Source organism: Pelodiscus sinensis, chromosome 11, assembly GCF_049634645.1.
Source record: "Pelodiscus sinensis isolate JC-2024 chromosome 11, ASM4963464v1, whole genome shotgun sequence".
Lineage (NCBI taxonomy): Eukaryota > Metazoa > Chordata > Testudines > Trionychidae > Pelodiscus > Pelodiscus sinensis.
Genome location: NC_134721.1, coordinates 30,302,888 through 30,321,863, shown reverse-complemented (window position 1 = coordinate 30,321,863; position 18,976 = coordinate 30,302,888). Strand labels below are relative to the sequence as shown.

Below are 18,976 nucleotides of genomic sequence, written 5' to 3'. Positions count from 1 at the left end.
AATGCAAAGAACATGGAGAGTTTAAGTTAGCATTATATAAATTTTAAATAATCAGCTACTTCTGTTTTTATAGAGACTATTTAAGGCAATGTGTATATCAAATATAGATATCCTTTAAATTTGATTATACCACTACACAAATACTATTCATTTGCATTTAAGTTTAAAACTCAACTTCTGATTTAATGTGCATGTTCACAATATTGGGCCCTGATCCTCCAAAAACTTTCACAGTTGCTTAACTTTTTACACAATGCAGAATAGAAGATTCTGCTGAAGAACATCTTGCTTATTAACTGTTGTCAAGGACAACCGTGCACACAGTGAATACTAAGTGAAATTCAACATAAGACCCTTATTTCACTTGCCAGGATTGTGGTTCCATTGAGGCCTCTGACAACATCTCTATTAACCACTTGAGGGCCCAATCACAGAAGCAGTTTTATTGTCCCATGAAAAGTAGCAAACATCAACTTCTACCATTCCACATTCAGCCACAGAGGTCCTGAACTCTTTGCTGGCTCACATGATTGCTTCTTGTTTCTGTAAGGCAGAAATGATCCTCTTCAGCATACACTTCAAACTACATCACAAGTCACCCACAGTTACTGCAAACAACTTGATTTTTTTTAAAGGAGACTATTACAATCTTAATATCAAAGATAGTGAATTAATACCTACATGCAATTTTTGTAGCAATACATTTATTCTCTTGGCAAAGTCCCATGTAAGATTTCCATACTCACCTGGAAAATAAGCGTTGGCATTTTGTTCATTGCTGAGTTTCCAAGCTTTGAGGTTTATATACAGGAACATTTTTCTCACAAAGTGATGGGAGCCCCTTGATTATATCAGCAGCTTTTTCTGCTATCATGATAGTTGGAGCATTCAAATTCCCACTGACCACACTGGGCATTATTGAGGCATCTACAACTCTCAAATTTTCAACTCCAATTACTTTGGTCTGAGGATCAACCACAGCAGTGGTATCAGATGGCTGCCCCATTTTACAGGTACAAGAAGGATGATAAGCACTATCAGCCTTTTGTCTTATGAAAGCATCTATTTCTTTTTCAGACTGTACATGACTTCCTGGCTGAATTTCAGGACCACAGAATTTTTCAAAAGCTTTCTGAGCAAAAATCTCTCTGGATATTTTGACACATTGACGGAATTCCCACACATCTCTTTCTGTACAGAGAGGAAACAAAGACTGTAAATACACATACCGGCTAGAAATACTTTCTTGTGCATAATTCAAACAAACAGAATCATAATAGTGCTAGTTCAGGAGAGTGTGCTATACGAAGAAAAGGAAAGAGTAGTAAAATTAAAGGGGAAAGAAGTGTATATTTAATTTAAAAGATCTGAAATTGCTACCGAAAGAGAAAACAATGGAACATTTTTCAAAGTTATATTTATACTAGGAAAAATTATCACTTGTCCTATGCACCTGTACAGAAGAATGGCATAAATAAAAATGATACCTTCCTTATTCCTGGGTATGGGCTATGTGATCATCATATAAGTGGGGGGAGGCAAGCAAGGTGTATAGTAGCCTTTACTCCCTGTCCAGCACAGGTGAGTACGGGGTGAATTGGAAGGGGCAGGGAACAGACACTTGACCATCCCACTTAGATTGTAAGTTCTTTGCAGAAGGGACTTTTTGCTCAGTATTTGTACCTACCAAAATAGCATCCTGTCATTAACTAGGGCTCCTCTGAACTATCACAACATAAATAGAAAAAAATAATACTAGTACAATTAAGCCAGTGTGAATTGGGGGGTAATTTGCTACTGAGATGGGCAGGTAGCAAATCACTTCTCTATGGATCAAGGGGGAAGGAACTGAATGAAACCAGCTCAATAAAGATATAATCTTACCAGTTGACAAGTAATTTGGTTCAATGACCACATGATCCCTTGGATCTGTACTTTTCAGCTTTAACCAGCCCACACTTGTGCTCCTCATAGATCCAACATGAACCTGCAATGGCCCCAACACACTACATGACAAAATTCCATCTAGATACAGTCCATTGAAATTTTTTAAAAGATGGACTTTTATAAATTATCCACATACAAAATATAAAAAATGGATACTGAAAAGGAGAGCCAGAAAATGAACATTTTTTTCTTGTGTTTTTTGGTTATATACACTGCACAGGAAAAAAACTACTTAGCACAACAAGCAAATATTATTTCAGTTTAGCAGTAGCTGATAGATGATCAAATTACTATTATCATGAAGTAAAAACCAGCCAAATAAAACAGATGTACACAATGACAGTTTCACAGTATGAACTAGACTTTTGAATTAATATGTAATGGAGATCCAACAAAGAGATAAACCGTAAAGGAGTTATAATATTTTGTTTTCCTTTTAATGCAGAACTTGATCATATACTACTGATGACAGTGACATAGGATCAGGCCCATAACCCCTAAAAGCACATATTACATATTTTTCCAAAAAATATAAATTATTCTGGCACCAGAAACAAATACACTCTAAATATTTTTGCAATGTAGAGAGTTAAGTTTGTTCAGTATTATGCAAAAGATCTCTGTAACAATTAGTGTACTTGTATTAATATTTCCAATAAATTATAAATTTCCTTGTTAATTCAAGACATTGCTAATTTGTGTCCTTGAATCACTGACCTGGTAAGCTTCCAGTTTGGAAGCAACACGTCCATGATCAATCACCTGGGAAGGAAGAAAATGAAACTGAATATCTGGGTGAAGAACATCTGGCTGACTTCTAACAAACCCACCAGACTCTAAGTGGGCAGTAGCTCCATCCCCTAGAGATCAAGAAAGAAAGAAAGATTCTAAAATATTCAAAAGGGAAGAAAATGTGGTTTTAAAAAAAAAATCCTAGCGTCAACACCATTTTACCATGCCCAATATACCTTTCCACTTGTGCAATGCACATAATTAATCAAAAACAGCGAAACTGAAAGAGATACAAACTCACATGCAATTAATTTAACATGTGCAATGCACATTGTTTTCATCATGTATAATTTTTCAAGGTAAAAAAGCCCAAGATGTCTCTAGCTTCCTAAATATTCTCCATTTACTTTGGCTAAAATGGGATGTTAAGGTTTAATTACTATAAGGGGCAGTGCACTGTTAAAATGATTCTGAAGCAGCTTAGGAGGGAAACTGTCACTGAGAGTGCCTGATGGACGAGGGTGGGAATAAGCTATGGCAGCTTCATACCCACTGCAGTGCATACTCTCAGACGTACCAGGTCCTTAGAAGGGACAGAGCAAGATCTACCCACTCCTTTTGCCTTTACACACACCTGCATACTCCTACCCCTTTCACACTGCTGCATAACATGCCTTTAAATCTCTCTGCCACCACACTAGATAAGTTGCAATCCATTCTTCTGCAAATAATTACTTGCAGTGATGTGAAAAATATGTGCGCAATAGCATAGCACAGTGTATTGGGCCAAATGCTTTGCTGTGACATCATGCTAAGATGGTAAAAGTGTATGGAGGTAGTTGAGAAAACTCTTTAAAATTCATTCTTGAATATATAACTTAGGGACAGGGGTACTATAACACAGGAGAATGCATTATATCTGGACAATGCAAGTACAAGTAAGTTTGAATGCTTCTGGAAAATGCAGTGAGATAATTATCTTTTATGGAGTTACACCAAGGATGAATTTGGTTTGGTATATTTGTTTTACAAGTAGCTTTTCTCAGTGGCCAACAGATTTAAGTATGAAACATAACTCAGTATGATAGGCACAAATGCACACATTTAGTAGCATGCAAACATTTCCTGCCTGAACTTAAGGGCAGGGAAAGACATGCTGCAAAAATGCATCTCAACCTCGTTTGTTATAATAAACATTGCATTTATTAAAATAAATTGTAATTTGGAAAAAATCTAATTAAAGCCAAGAAAACTGCACAGTTTGTCCCATTTGAACCCCCTTTTAAAAAAATCTCTAATTTTGCAGAATTGATAAAAAGCTTCATCAGAAAGACACTGTGGGATTCTGATATATATATGTCAGTTAAAAGCTAATTTGGTAATCTAGTGGGAGAGTTTCCCTTTTTTTCATACCTGTAAACTTCCAAAGCCATTCTAAGCCAATCTTTGCCATGTTAATGGGATTTTGTGCTTTGTAGAGAGTAACAGGTTTGGTGCATTTCTGTTGTATGTACACTTCTAAATGATCTTGAAGATTCTGGCCTACCCCTGATACAAAAGAACACAGGAAATTAAATATAGGCAACCTGTAAATGTTATATTCAAGCAGGTACATTTTTCTGTATAAACTACCCTGAATGGAAACTGAAACAAGCTTTTACAAAGGCAGTGACATCAAACAACATGGATCCTGGGCCTAGTTCAGCCCATTTAGGCAACCAGCAGACATTATCAATTTGGTCATTACTGTACCCTACCTACACACACTCACATCATATATAATGTTGTTTATTTTAAGATGAGACATACTGTGGAGCTGTGAAGTAGTGCCATTAACATAGAAATGGGAATAAACAGTGACACCATTAACACATTAAAATGATCACTTTGAAATATGTGCATTTCTTTCTGTTAGTTTAACGGCTATGTATTATTTCAGGACATAAAATGTAATTTCTTTATGACCTCGGCGCATCACAAGAACAATCTAAAGGGTTCAACAAAAATCTAAAAATGTGTAGTTATCACTGAAATTTAGTAACTGGGGTAACATTTCTAATCAACAACATCTTGTTCATCATTATGATCTTTGTTGAGAGTGTGTGGGTTACCACAGTCCTCTTTGCCTGAGTACATACAGGCTACATCTACACTGGCATGATTTTCCGGAAATGCTTTTAACAGAAAAGTTTTCTGTTAAAGCATTTTCGGAAAAGCGTGTCTAGATTAGCAGGACGCTTTTCCGGAAAAGCACTTTTTCCGGAAAAGCGTCCATGCCAATCTAGACGCGCTTTTCCGCAAAAAAGCCCTGATTGTCATTTTCGCGATCGGGGCTTTTTTGCAGAAAACACTACTGTGCTGTCTACACTGGCCCTTTTCTGGAACAGTTTTCCGGAAAAAGACTTTTGCCCGAACAGGAGCAGCATAGTTTTTCCGGAAAAGCACTGGTGATTTTACATTAGATCGTCAGTGCTTTTCCGGAAATTCAAGCGGCCAGTGTAGACAGCTGGCAAGTTTTTCCGGAAAAGCGGCTGATTTTCCAGAATAACTTGCCAGTGTAGACACAGCCACACAGTTCTGTGCAGGGAAGATTGTTCTAACTATAGACACAGTTGATTCTGCTGTGATCCCTACAGATACAGGTTCAAATAAGGTCTTCTAGAAACTCAGATGTTACTGGCCTTCGAAGAATCCAGGAAGTATTTCATCATCTACATTTTTATATCCATGTTGCAATGGTGATCCGGTATCTAGTTACCTATCTAGAAAGATATAAGAATCTTTCTTTGACAAGTTGCTCTTTTGACATGATCTTCAAAACTATCCTTACATGGTGGGAGCTTGGTCAGTGAATTGTCCTTTTTGATGGCTAGATTAAATTACAAAAAATGCTAATCCTTAAATGGTTCCATTTCTCTCTCACTCTGGTCATACACCAGCGCTACCAACTTCCTTGCTGCAGAAATTTCAGCTTATCTATCACTCTCTCCTAATTTGGCAAAATCTGAGGGCATATCTATACTACAGCAAATGATCAAAGCTGCTGCTGTCGATCTTCCAGGTTTCAAATTAGTAGGTCTAGTTAAGACAGCCAATTCAAACTGAGAAGGTTGACGCCGGTAGCCCTGCTTCCAGGACAAGTAAGGGAAGTTGAAGTGAGAACTATCTCCCTTCGACTTCCTGCAGTATAGACAGCACCAAAAGTCGAGTTAAGGTACTTTGACTTCAGCTATACAATTCATGTACAGAAGGCCCCCAACTTGCGATGCAATTCATTCCAGAGGAAACTTTGCAAGTTGGGGGCATCGTAACTCGAACCCATATTTATGTTAGGCGCTGTGCACCATGGTAAATGAGGGCTGAGTACATAAGTCAGGGGTTTCTGGCCCCTTCCGCATTTACAAAAATGGTTGTAAATGCGGGGGGTCGGAACTCAGGCAGTCGCGTCTAGGGAGCCTTCTGTAGTTGAAGTTGCATATCTTAATTCAACCTTGTTTCATAGGCTGTGTCTACACTGCACCCCTTTTCCGGAAAAGGGATGCAGATGAGACAAGTCGGAATTGCAAATGAAGCGGGGGATTTAAATATCCCCCGCTTCATTTGTATAAACATGGCTGCCGCTTTTTTCCGGCTCGGGGCTTTGCCGGAAAAAAGGACCAGTCTAGACAGGGATCTTTCAGAAAATAAAGCCTTTTCCGAAAGGTCCCTTATTCCTGATTTTAAGAAGAATAAGGGACCTTTAGGAAAAGGCTTTATTTTCCGAAAGATCCCAGTCTAGACTGGCGCTTTTTTCCGGCAAAGCCCCGAACCAGAAAAAAGCAGCAGCCATGTTTATACAAATGAAGTGGGGGATATTTAAATCCCCGCTTCATTTGCAATTCCGACTTGTCTCATCTGCATCCCTTTTCCGGAAAAGGGGTGCAGTGTAGACACAGCCACAGTGTACATATACCCTGAAGCAGTAAGATCTTTTTTTGACATGAAACACATTTTTTCCTCGCTATCAAACAAGAATGACACTAAGTTACATCCTATTAATATGTATACAGCAGGAAATATGTTGCAGAAGTCAGGAGTGAGTCCACCATAAATTATGCACACATAGGTATGATGCACCATTTGTCACTTGTGTTGGTAATGTTGCCTGTTTCAATCTGTTTGTTATCAGTGTTCCACTTTTGGAAAGTAGTGAACAGCAAGTACCAAATTCTTTACATCAGTTAACCTATTCCTATAGTTTCTTTGAAACCAAGAGACCAAAAAGCTTTACTGGAACATACAATTTCCTGTTGAGTACTATACAAGTCTTAGGCAGTGTTCCCACTAAGCTGTGCTTCACAGGTGATTAAGAAACTCAGGGCTCAGTGCACGAAGCTGACTGACTGGTTGGGGCAGATTAATCACCTGTGCTGCAAACTTAGAGGAACATTGGTCTTGGGCTTCTTCAACATCTTTACTTCTTCCATTGATGATGGACTTTGCTACTTCAGCCTCAGCAAGGAGTATTTGTGTTGGGAGTGCTCCTACACATGCAGGTATAGTTTTAACCATATATACACAAAGGAATTTTACAAATGAATGCTTGTTGGATGCCATGTTTAGAAACTACTTCCACAGAAATACAGGACATCCACCAATCACCTGGTGTTTCCTGCATCCAACTTTAAATCCTGTCTGATGGTGTCTTTCTGCAGTTTTCACAAAATTACTGTTCTCATTATTTGTCAAAGACTTTGATTACAGAATTAGCTTTGTAAAATCCTTTTAGGATATGCCTCAAGTACTCAGAAGCCAATTCACTGAAAGTGTGAAATTCATTTCAGCCATCATTTGTATGAAAACTTCAGGGGGTAGCTGAGTTAGTCTGTACAGAAAAAAAAAAACAACAAATGGGCTCGTAGCACTTACATAAGAACATAAGAACGGCCATACTGGGTCAGACCAAAGGTCCATCTAGCCCAGTATCCTGTCTACCGACAGTGGCCAGCACCAGGTGCCCCAAAGAGGGTGGACCGAAGACAATGATCAAGCGATTTGTCTCCTGCCATCCCTCTCCAGCCTCTGACAAACAGAGGCCAAGAACACCATTTTATCCCCTGGCTAATAGCCTTTTATGGACCTAACCTCCATGAATTTATCCAGCTTCTCTTTAAACTCTATTATAGTCCTAGCCTTCACAGCCTCCTCTGACAAGGAGTTCCACAGGTTGACAACACGCTGTGTGAAGAAGAACTTCCTTTTATTAGTTTTAAACCTGCTACCCATTAATTTCATATGGTGTCCTCTAGTTCTTCTATTACGGGAACTAATAAATAACTTTTCTTTATCAGCCCTCTCCACACCACTCATGATTTTATAGACCTCTATCATATCCCCCCTCAGTCTCTTTTCTAAACTGAAAAGTCCCGGTCTCTTTAGCCTCTCCTCATATGGGACCCGTTCCAAACCCCTAATCATTTTAGTTGCCCTTTTCTGAACCCTTTCCAAGGCCAAAATATCTTTTTTGAGGTGAGGAGACCACATCTGTACACAGTATTCAAGATGTGGGCGTACCATAGTTTTATACAGGGGCAGTAAGATATTCTGGGTCTTATTTTCTATCCCTTTCCTAATAATTCCTAGCATCCTATTTGCCTTTTTGACCGCCGCTGCACTCTGTGTGGAAGTTTTCAGAGAACTGTCCACGATAACTCCAAGATCTCTTTCCTGATTTGTCGTAGCCAAATTAGCCCCCATCATACTGTTTGTATAGTTGGGGTTATTTTTCCCGATGTGCATTACTTTACATTTATCCACATTAAATTTCATTTGCCATTTTGTTGCCCAATCACTCAGTTTGGTGAGATCTTCTTGGAGTCCCTCACAGTCTGCTTCTGTCTTGACTATCCTAAACAGTTTGGTATCATCCGCAAACTTTACTACCTCACTGCTTACCCCTTTCTCCAGCTCATTTATGAATAAGTTGAAAAGGATTGGTCCCAGGACTGACCCTTGGGGTACACCACTAGTTACCCCTCTCCACTCTGAAAATTTACCATTTATTCCTACCCTTTGTTTCCTGTCTTTTAACCAGTTCTCAATCCAAGAAAGGACCTTCCCTCTTATCCCACGGCCATGTAATTTACACAAGAGCCTTTGGTGAGGGACCTTGTCAAAGGCTTTCTGAAAATCCAAGTATACTATATCTACTGGATCCCCCTTGTCCGCATGTTTGTTAACCCCTTCAAAGAACTCTAACAGATTAGTAAGACAGGATTTCCCTTTACAGAAACCATGTTGACTTTTGTCCAACAAATTATGTTCTTCTACATGCTTCACAATTTTATTCTTTACTATTGTTTCGACTAATTTGCCCGGTACTGAAGTTAGACTTACCGGTCTGTAATTGCCAGGATCGCCTCTAGAGCCCTTTTTAAATATTGGTGTCACGTTGGCTACCTTCCAGTCATTAGGTACGGAAGCCTATTTAAAGGATAGGTTACAAACCACAGATAATAGCTCAGCAATTTCCCATTTAAGTTCTTTTAGAACCCTTGGATGAATGACATCCGGTCCCGGAGATTTGTTAACATTAAGTTTTTCTATTTGTTCCAAAACCTCCTCTAATGACTCTTTAATCCGGGACAGTTCCTCAGATTCATCACCCACAAAGGACGGTGCAGATTCAGGAATCTCCCCAACGTCCTCAGCCATGAAGACTGAAGCAAAGAAATCATTTAGTTTCTCCGCAATGGCTTTATCGTCCTTGATTGCTCCTTTTATAGCTCGATCATCTAGGGGACCCACAGGCTTTTTAGCAGGCTTCCTGCTTCTAATGTACTTAAAAACATTTTGTTATTTCTTTGAGTTTTTGGCTAGCTGTTCCTCAAAATCTTTTTTTGCTTATCTTATTACATTTTTACACTTGATTTGACAGTGTTTATGTTCCTTTCTATTTATCTCACTAGGATTGGACTTCCACTTCTTAAAAGATACCTTTTTGTCCCTCTTTGCTTCTTTTACATGGTGGTTAAGCCATGATGACTCTTTTTTAGGTCTCTTGCTATGTTTTTTAATTTGGGGTATACATTTAAGTTGGGCCTCTATTATGGTGTCTTTAAAAAGTTTCCATGCAGCTTTCAGGGATTTGGCTCTAGTCACTGTGCCTTTTAATTTCTGTTTAACTAACCTCCTCATTTTTGCATAATTCCCCTTTTTGAAATTAAATGCCAGGGTGCTGGACTGCTGAGGTGTTCTTCCCACCACAGGAATGTTGAATGTTATTATATTATGGTCACTATTCCCAAGCGGTCCTGTAACGGTTTTATCCTGGACCTGATCCTGCACTCCACTCAGGACTAAATCGAGAATTGCCTCTCCCCTTGTGGGTTCCTGCACTAGCTGCTCCAAGAAGCAGTCATTTAAGCCATTGAGAAATTTTATCTCCGCTTCTCTTCCTGAGGTGACATGTATCCAGTCAATATGGGGGTAATTAAAATCCCCCATTATTATAGAGTTCTCTATTTTGGTAGCCTCTCTAATCTCCCTCAGCATTTCTATGTCAGTATCGCTGTCCTGGTCAGGTGGTTGGTAATATATCCCTACTGCTAATTTCTTATTATTGGAGCATGGAATTTCTATCCATAGCGATTCTATGGAACTTGTTGATTCACTTAATATTTTTATTTCATTTGATTCTACATTATCTTTCACATACAGTGCCACTCCGCCACCCACCCGGCCTGCTCTATCCTTACTTTATATTTTATATCCCGGTATGATTGTGTCCCACAGATTTTTCTCATTCCACCAGGTTTCAGTGATGCCTATTATGTCTATCTCCTCATTTAATACGAGGTACTCTAGTTCACCTATCTTATTAGTCAGACTCCTAGCATTTGTGTACAAGCACTTTAAAAATTTGCCACTGGTTATTTGTCTGCCCTTCCCTGATGCATTGGATTCCTTTGTATGCGGTTGTTTGTCAGCTCTGGCCAATGGTTTGCCCTCTCACCCTCCTTTCTTTCCGACTACAGCTTAGAGAATCTCTATCAACGGATTCTCCTCTAAGAGAAGTCTCTCTCCGATTTACGTGCATCTCCGCACCAATCGGCTTTCCCCATCTCTTAGTTTAAAAACTGCTCTACGGCCTTATTAATGTTTAGTGCCAGCAGTCTGGTTCCACCCTGATTTAGGTGGAGCCCATCCTTCCTGTATAGGCTCCCCCTCTCCCAAAAGTGTCCCCAGTTCCTAATAAATCTAAAACCCTCTTCCCTACACCATCGTCTCATCCATGCATTGAGACTCTGAAGCTCTGCCTGCCTACCTGGCCCTGCGCGTGGAACTGGAAGCATTTCCGAGAACGCCACCATAGAGGTCCTGGATTTCAGTCTCTTTCCTAGCAGCCTAAATTTGGCCTCCAGGACATCTCTCCTACCCTTCCTTACGTCATTGGTACCTACATGTACCACGACCACTGGCTCCTCCCCAGCACTACACATAAGTCTATCTAGATGCCTCGAGAGATCCGCAACCTTTGCACCAGGCAGGCAAGTGACCATACTGTTCTCCTGGTCGTCACAAACCCAACTATCTATGTTTCTAACGATCGAATCACCCACTACTAACACCTGCCTCTTCCTAGCTGGCATTCCCTCCCCATCAGAGGTATCCTCAGTGCAAGAGGATACCGCAACATCCTCTGGGAGGAGGGTCCCAACTATGGGATGGTTTCCCTCTGCTCCCATTAAATGCTCTGTTCCCTTGAGACTTTCATCCCCCTTAAGAACACTGGGGCTCTCAGACTGGAGGTGGGACAGTACTACAGTGTCCTGGAAAGTCTCATCAACATAGCTCTCTACCTCCCTTAGCTCCTCCAGTGCAGCCACCCTGTCCTCAAAAGCCCAAACTCGGTCTCTGAGGGTCAGGAGCTCCTTGCAACGGGTGCACACATACACCACCCGCCCACAAGGCAGGTAATCTTACATGTTACACTTGACGCAATAAACAGGATAGCCCCCACTCTGCTGCTGGGCTTCTGTCTCCATGTTTGTAATGAATAAGTTTAAGTACAAACTGGGATTCTTTTTAAACTTCTGGAGTATAGATTATTCTAAGAGTTGTGTCCTTCTTTAAAACCTAAGTCACTAGTGCCCTCTAAACTCCCCCTCTCCAAACTCTCCTGTTACCTGTTCCTGGTCGCGCTCTCCCTGGTCGCTGAGTCACAGGCTTATATAGCTCTGGTAGACCCTCCCACTGACTGAGGCTCAGCCAATTAACAGAGGCTTCTAGATTTCAAACCTTTTAGAAGCTCCTTCAAACAAACAAACAAACAAACAAACCAAACAAACAAACAAACAAACCAGACAAACACAAGCTCAGCACACTGCAAATAACTCCCCCACACACAAACACACACTCCAGACAGCCACTTACCACACACAAACACACACTCCAGACAGTCACTTACCACAAGGGTCCCGTTTTTATTCCTCTTACCTGGAGAACTCCCTCTCCAAACTCTCCTGTTACCTGTTCCTGGTAACAAAACATGTAGATGGTATCATGAGCTTTCGTGGGCACAGATGACTCTGGTTATCTGAAGAGTGGGCTGTGCCCACGAAAGCTCATGATACCATCTACGTTTTGTTAGTCTATAAAGTGCTACGAGCCCATTTGTTATCATTTGTATGAGCAGCCATGGCATCTCTGAAATATCCTGATTCTTTGTTGCATGCTTTTAGCTCATGGATCTTTTCAGATTGAACTTCCAGGTGATGCCCTAATGCAGCTTGGTCTGTTCTTTCGTTTAGTCCATCAGTATGGAAGACGAATATAGGCATATGTCCTACTGGATGACTAAGAACTGTTTCCTCTGAAACATATTTCCATCTTGATTAAGATAGAGCTCTTCAGAAAACAATTTGTGGACTGATAGCTGCTGTGATCATCGCTCCCTGGGTCCATCTAACAAGGGCTGGCTTCTTTTTTGCAATCCTACAGTCCCACTACTGACCTTTGACAGTTTTCCCTGTTCCCATCTCACTCCAAATTCCATTGAAAAGAACCAGAAGTCTTATAGCAAATTCTCTCCAGAGTCAAAAGCGGGATATACTATTTCAGGGAAATATATCTAAAACATAGATTGATATCTATCTGATATAGTCGGGTCTGTTTGCAATACAGAAGCATGGAAGCATGACATGCTCTGCCATGTTGATGTTTCCAATCATGCACTCACTCTCCATGGACATTTAAATTTAGTGTGAGTACCTCCTCCCTGCTCACACAATTTAACGAGTAAAGTTTCAGAGCACTCAGGACCTCTAATTCTAGAGCTAAGCCATGTAGAGTAAATCTGTACAACTAAGCGCCCACAGTTGGCCCACCTTCCCTGACTGGGCTTGAGCTAAAGGGCTGTTTATTTGTGGTGTTGTCATTTGGGGTTGGGCTGGAGTCTGAGCTTTGAGATCTGAGAAAAGGGAAGAGCCTCTGAGCTCAGCTCCAGCCCGAGCCCAAATGTCTACACCACCAGGCCTATACAAAGTAGGAATGTTAAATTTTGATTATTCAGCTAATCGAGTAGTTGATAGAATTTCCATCAACTACTGGATTAGTCAATAAGGGGGAGCCACGCCTCATCATTTAAATGTAGTAAGAGCCACCTGTGGCTCTTATTACATTTCAAAGGCAAAAGAGCAGCTGGGAACTGCAGCCCTTCAGCCTTTTAAATGTAGCAAGAGTCCCGCTATATTTCAAAAGCGGAAGCGCCACAGAGAACATGGGGCGAGTGGGGGACTCAACTGGGGGATCCCGCTCGCCCTGTGTTCCCACTGTGGCACTTCAGCCTTTGAAATGTACAAGAGCCCCACTGAAGTGGCTGCAGGGAGCACATTTCAAAAGCAGAAGTGCAGCAGCTGGAGCCGGCATGAGCATAGACTGTTTCAGTCCCTGCTCGTGCTGTTTCCCCATTGTGCCACCCACAGAAAGACAGTGCTAGGGGGGAATCTGGCTTTTAAGCTGGCTTCCCCTAGCACCAGCTTCTGCACCCCCCCTTGCTGCCTCTCTCTAATAGAGGCAGCAAGGGGAGAGGAGTGACTAGTAGAGTAACTACTTGACTATCCAATAAGTTTATGCTTATTGAATAGTCGACTAGTCACTTACATCTCTAGTAGGAATAAGAAAAAGTGAGACTCTGGCTCAGTTCATTGTTGAATAGCAAAGAGGCAGGAGCTAACTGTCTGCCTGACAGAGGAAGGGGTACTAGCTTGCCATCCTAGGCAGCCACCAGGGAGTAAGTACTGTCTCCCTGAATGAGAGCGTGTAGGAGACCTAGGAGTCTCTGGCAACTGAGGTGACTGAAGTATAAGAGACACTATGGGGTTTGTTCCCACCAAACATATAGCTGCCTAATCCAAAGGAGGCTGGAACCCTGGTAAGGTACCACTCAAGGTCCATGAAGGGGTGCTACTGGAAGAAAGACACTGCAGTGAATAGGACTACAGGGACCAAACTAAAGGGATAGTCAGGAAGAAGTAGTCCAGGGCAGTGAATTTAGGTCACCTCCTGAGATAGTCCCCTATTCAGGGGTTGTCATTTGGTAGATTTAATCAATAAATACAATTAACATATTTAACTTACACAGTACAAAATGTTGTCAGGGTCATGTTAGTTTTCCTGGGAATGTGCAAAAAGTGACATTGTGTTTCTCAATGTGGGTAACATTATTTCACCTCATCTGCGGGCTTCTGACACCAGTTGGCAGTTCTCCATCATATCTTATTTAAATGTACAAAAAGTAAAAGTACATATGATGTAGGTATTTGTAGGGTGGGTTCATTAAATTCCAAAAATATGGCCCTTTTGTGGATAATACAGAATGCAAGGAAAAAAACTCCACAGTGTGTTGACTCTTAAACCTACCCATTGAGTAACATTTTCAAGTAATTGAAATATACAATTGTGTGTTTACTTTGCATGAGCACGAATAGGAAAATGGCACATGCAAATAGCCATATAAATGAATGGCAGAAATTTTTAGCTCAAAGTTTAGTTACTGCCTAAGGTCCATGTTCTACCCACCAGCTTTTTATAAAACTCTCATTACTATTAGTAGCCAATCTACAGTGGATCAAAAAAATGAATAACTAATTTAAAATGATCAGTGAAACATATACCCTCTTCACTTTAAAATAAGTTATCTACTGGAATAGTTCAGCAAGGAATGGCTATCGGACACCATTACACGGAGAAGTGCACTATATAAAAGAGATTTGTCTAACTTCCATTAAAGTCAATGGGAGTCTTCCCATTGACTATGGGGGAATTTGATTCGAGTTCATAAAGCCAGATCTAAAGGTCACAGAAGTTGTTAGGAGTCATTTCAATTATTTCAAAAGGGCTTTGGATCAGACCATTAACGAGGTGAAATACAAAACCAATAAAAAGATTACCAGGAAGGTGACAAACAACAGGGATCCCTAATTTTTTGAGGTCATCTGCATTTCCAACCCCAGACAACATAAGCAGTTGTGGGGAATTTATGGCACCTCCACATAAAATCACTTCCTTACTGGCAAGAGCCTGAAAATTAAAAATAAATTTTAAAGATTATTACAGGCTTGATTTTAGAGTACAACCCATATTTCAAAGAGCTTTTTTAAGAGGTGCTATTTCTTTGGAATCATGCCAGCTGTTTCTGACCAACTTCTTGTCTCAAACACATGAGGCTCTCATTAAAGTCTATAAAAAGGGAAATAAGAACAATCCAGGAAACTACAGACCAGTCAATTTAACTTCTGTGCCAGGAAAGATAACAGAGCAAGTAATTAAGAAATTAATCTTCATATATCAGAAGATGTAAACAACAAATCATGTCGAACCAATCTGATGGCTTTCTTTGATAGGATAACAAGTCTTGTAGATAAGGGAGAAGCGGTGGACGTGGTATACTTAGACTTTAGTAAGGCATTTGATATAGTCTTTCACAATCTTCTTATCAAACTAGGGAAATACATCTTAAATGGGGCTACTATAAGGTAGGTGCATAACTGGCTGGATAACTGTTCTCAGAGAGTAGTTATTAATGGTTCACAATCATGCTGAAAGGGCATAACAAGTGGGATTCCGCAGGGGTGTTTTTGGATTGGTTCTGTTCAATATCTTCATCAACGATTTAGCTATTAGCATAGAGAGTATGCTTACTAAGTTTGCAGATGATACCAACCTGGGAGAGCTTGCAACTGCTTTGGAGTATAGGGACATAATTCAAAAGGATCTGGACAAACTAGAGCAATGGTCTGAGCTAAATAGGATGAAGTTTAATAAGGACAAATGCAAAGTACTCCACTTAGGAACAATCCGTTTCACACATACAGAATGGGAAGCAACTGTCTAGGAAGGAGTACTGCAGAAAGGGATCTAGGGTTCATAATGGACCACAAGCTAAATAGGAGTCATCAGTGTGACACCGTTGCAAAAAAAGCAAACTTGATTCTGGGGTGCATTAACAGGAGTGTTGTGAGCAAGACATGAGAAGTCATTCTTCTGCTCTACTCTGCACTGATTAGGCCTCAATTGGAGTATTGTGTCCAGTTCTGGGCACCACATTTCAAGAAAGAAGTGGAGAAATTGGAGAAGATCCAGAGAAGAGCAACAAGAATAACTAAAGATCAGGAACAAAATACAGGACTATGTAGCACTTGAAAGACTAACAAGATGGTTTATTAGATGATGAGCTTTCGTGGGCCAGACCCACTTCCTCAGATCAAATAGTGGAAGAAAATAGTCACAACCATATATACCAAAGGATACAATTAAAAAAAATGAACACCTATGAAAAGGACAAATCACATTTCAGAACAGAAGGGGGATGCGGGGGGGGGGGGGGGGGGGGAAGGAAGGAAGGAAGGTAAATGCCTGTGAGTTAATGATATTAGAGGTGGGGAAGGGTAGATGTCTGTGAGCTAATGGTATTAGAGGTAATAATTGGGGAAGCTATCTTTTCCCCCAATTATCACCTCTAATACCATTAACTCACAGACATCTACCCTTCCCCACCTCTAATATCATTAACTCACAGGCATTTACCTTCCTTCCTCCCCCCCCCCCCCCCCCCGCATCCCCCTTCTGTTCTGAAATGTGATTTGTCCTTTTCATAGGTGTTCATTTTTTTTTAATTGTATCCTTTGGTATATATGGTTGTGACTATTTTCTTCCACTATTTGATCTGAGGAAGTGGGTCTGGCCCACGAAAGCTCATCATCTAATAAACCATCTTGTTAGTCTTTAAAGTGCTACATAGTCCTGTATTTTGTTTCAGCTACACCAGACTAACACGGCTACATTTCTATCACTAAAGATCAGGAGAACATGAGCTGAGGGAACACTGAAACAGTTGGGCTGGTTTAGTTTGGAAAGGAGAAGTCTGAGGGGGGACATGATAGCAGTGTTCAAGTATCTAAAAGGGTTTCACAAGGAGAGAGAAAAAATTGTTCTCCTTGGCCTCTGATTATAGGACAAGAAGCAATGGGCTTAAACTGCAGCAAGAGAGGTTTAGGTTGGATATTAGGAAAAACTTCCTAACTGTCAGGGTGTTTAAAGACAGGAATAAATTGCCTAGGGAAATTGTGGAATTTCCATCTCTAGAGATATTTAAGAGTAGGTTGGATGGACATCTATCAGGGTGGTCTAGATGGTGCTTGGTCCTGCCGTGAGGGCAGGGGACAGGACTTGATGACCTCTCAAGGTCCCTTTCAGTTCTAGTATTCTATGAAAGTCAAAGACAATTAAGCAACTTTTGCCCTGCATTACTAATGGAAAGCATCACTTTAATTCCATTAGAAAAGAATAGACATGTATATCAAAAAACAATTTTTTAAAATGATCTTTTACATATAGCAGGTAGTCAGTCACCCAATACACTCTGCAAATACCACAAGTGGGTGTAATGAACTTCAGTGAACTCAAACTGTCAAGATTTGTGCTCTCCTCTCTGGTTTATTATTATTACATCATTTCTAATTTGTTATTAGAACTTTAAAATATTTTAATACATCTTAGGTAATTACATACAGGCAGTCCCCAGGTTACATGGATCCGACTTACATCGGATCCCTACTTACAAACGGGGTGAGGCAATCCCGCACTAGCTGCTTCCCCCCAGCAGACCAGGGAGACGCGAAGCTAGCGCCCCCCCCCCCCCGCAGCAAACCAAGGAGACGCGGAGCAGCTTTTCTCAGCAGACACCTCAGCTTGAGAATAAAGGACTGAGGGAAGTGAGGTGTGGGAGAATAAAACTGAGCTCTGGAGAAATGTTTGGCTAGAGTATCCCTTACAATATGTACCAGTTCTGACTTACATACAAATTCAACTTAAGAACAAACCTACAGTCCCTATCTTGTACGTAACCCGGGGACTGCCTGTAGTTACAAATGCAATAATATTCAGAAGGGAAGATTAAGGGTTTGTCTACTTGGTGTGAGGTAATGCGATCTCTAAAAGAGTGATTTCTAATTGCACTAATATGTTGTGTATTAACTGGTCTGTGTATAACTTGCTTGTGTGCATTAACACAATGCTATCTGAGACAATACTATATTAAAGCACACCAAAGAACCTTTAATATGCACTAGCAGGATTTATTCAGACCAAATAATGCACAATATATTAGTCCACTTTAGAAATCACAACCTCCTGGAGCACATTACCTCACTGGAAGTAGGTAAGTCTTCACTGAAAGTACTGCTTTTCTTTTGACAGGTATTGAACTGAGAGCCTTGGAAATTGAAGTTCTCTGTTTATCCACGGAAAAACTAAGAATTAATGGTAGTTACTCATTGCTTTGCTAATATTCCTCAAACCTGACCTAATGTCAAAGGTCAATGTCAAAGGCCCGAATACCATTCCATTCTTGGCCTATGTGCTGAAACTACCCATGCATGTCCCTCTGGTTGTGACGATTTCTGTGATATGGATACCACATCAGTGGAAGTTGGAGTGAAATCACAAACCCACTTGACACAGGTCACCATATAGCAATAAGACAATTAGGGTATGCCTATTTTGCAGTGGGGAATGTACAGTACATTCAGTAAAATACCCAGTATGCTGTAACTGTGCATAACTATAGGGTAGGTTCCAATTTCAAATCTCAAGCATAACCTTTCCCTTTCTACACTCATCCATTTCCTTTTTCAGCACAGAGAAAATACTGATGCCTGAAACGATACAAGGGAAATATTGTATTCCTTAACATAATTATCTAACAAATAATCATATTCTTGAAATGGAATAGTGTTTTTGAGCTATAGTATTATAT

General features: G+C 40.5%; 1 protein-coding gene across 4 annotated transcripts in view; it reads right to left on the bottom strand.

The window, feature by feature from the left end:
- Positions 1–549: 549 nt before the first annotated feature.
- The window catches only part of CHDH (choline dehydrogenase), a 36,865-nt gene continuing 18,438 nt past the window's right edge, over positions 550–18,976 (bottom strand). For 3 of the 4 annotated variants that reach the window (XM_075938908.1, XM_075938906.1, XM_075938907.1), the window contains 5 exons: positions 15,111–15,240; positions 4,093–4,227; positions 2,665–2,807; positions 1,885–1,987; positions 747–1,191 (listed from right to left, as the gene is read on the bottom strand). In XM_075938908.1, the coding sequence (XP_075795023.1) occupies positions 773–1,191; positions 1,885–1,987; positions 2,665–2,807; positions 4,093–4,227; positions 15,111–15,240 (930 nt within the window). In that variant the 3' untranslated portion in view covers positions 747–772. Of the gene's footprint in view, positions 1,192–1,884; positions 1,988–2,664; positions 2,808–4,092; positions 4,228–15,110; positions 15,241–18,976 lie in introns of all 4 variants that reach the window. The other variant, XM_075938909.1, reaches the window with a different exon arrangement.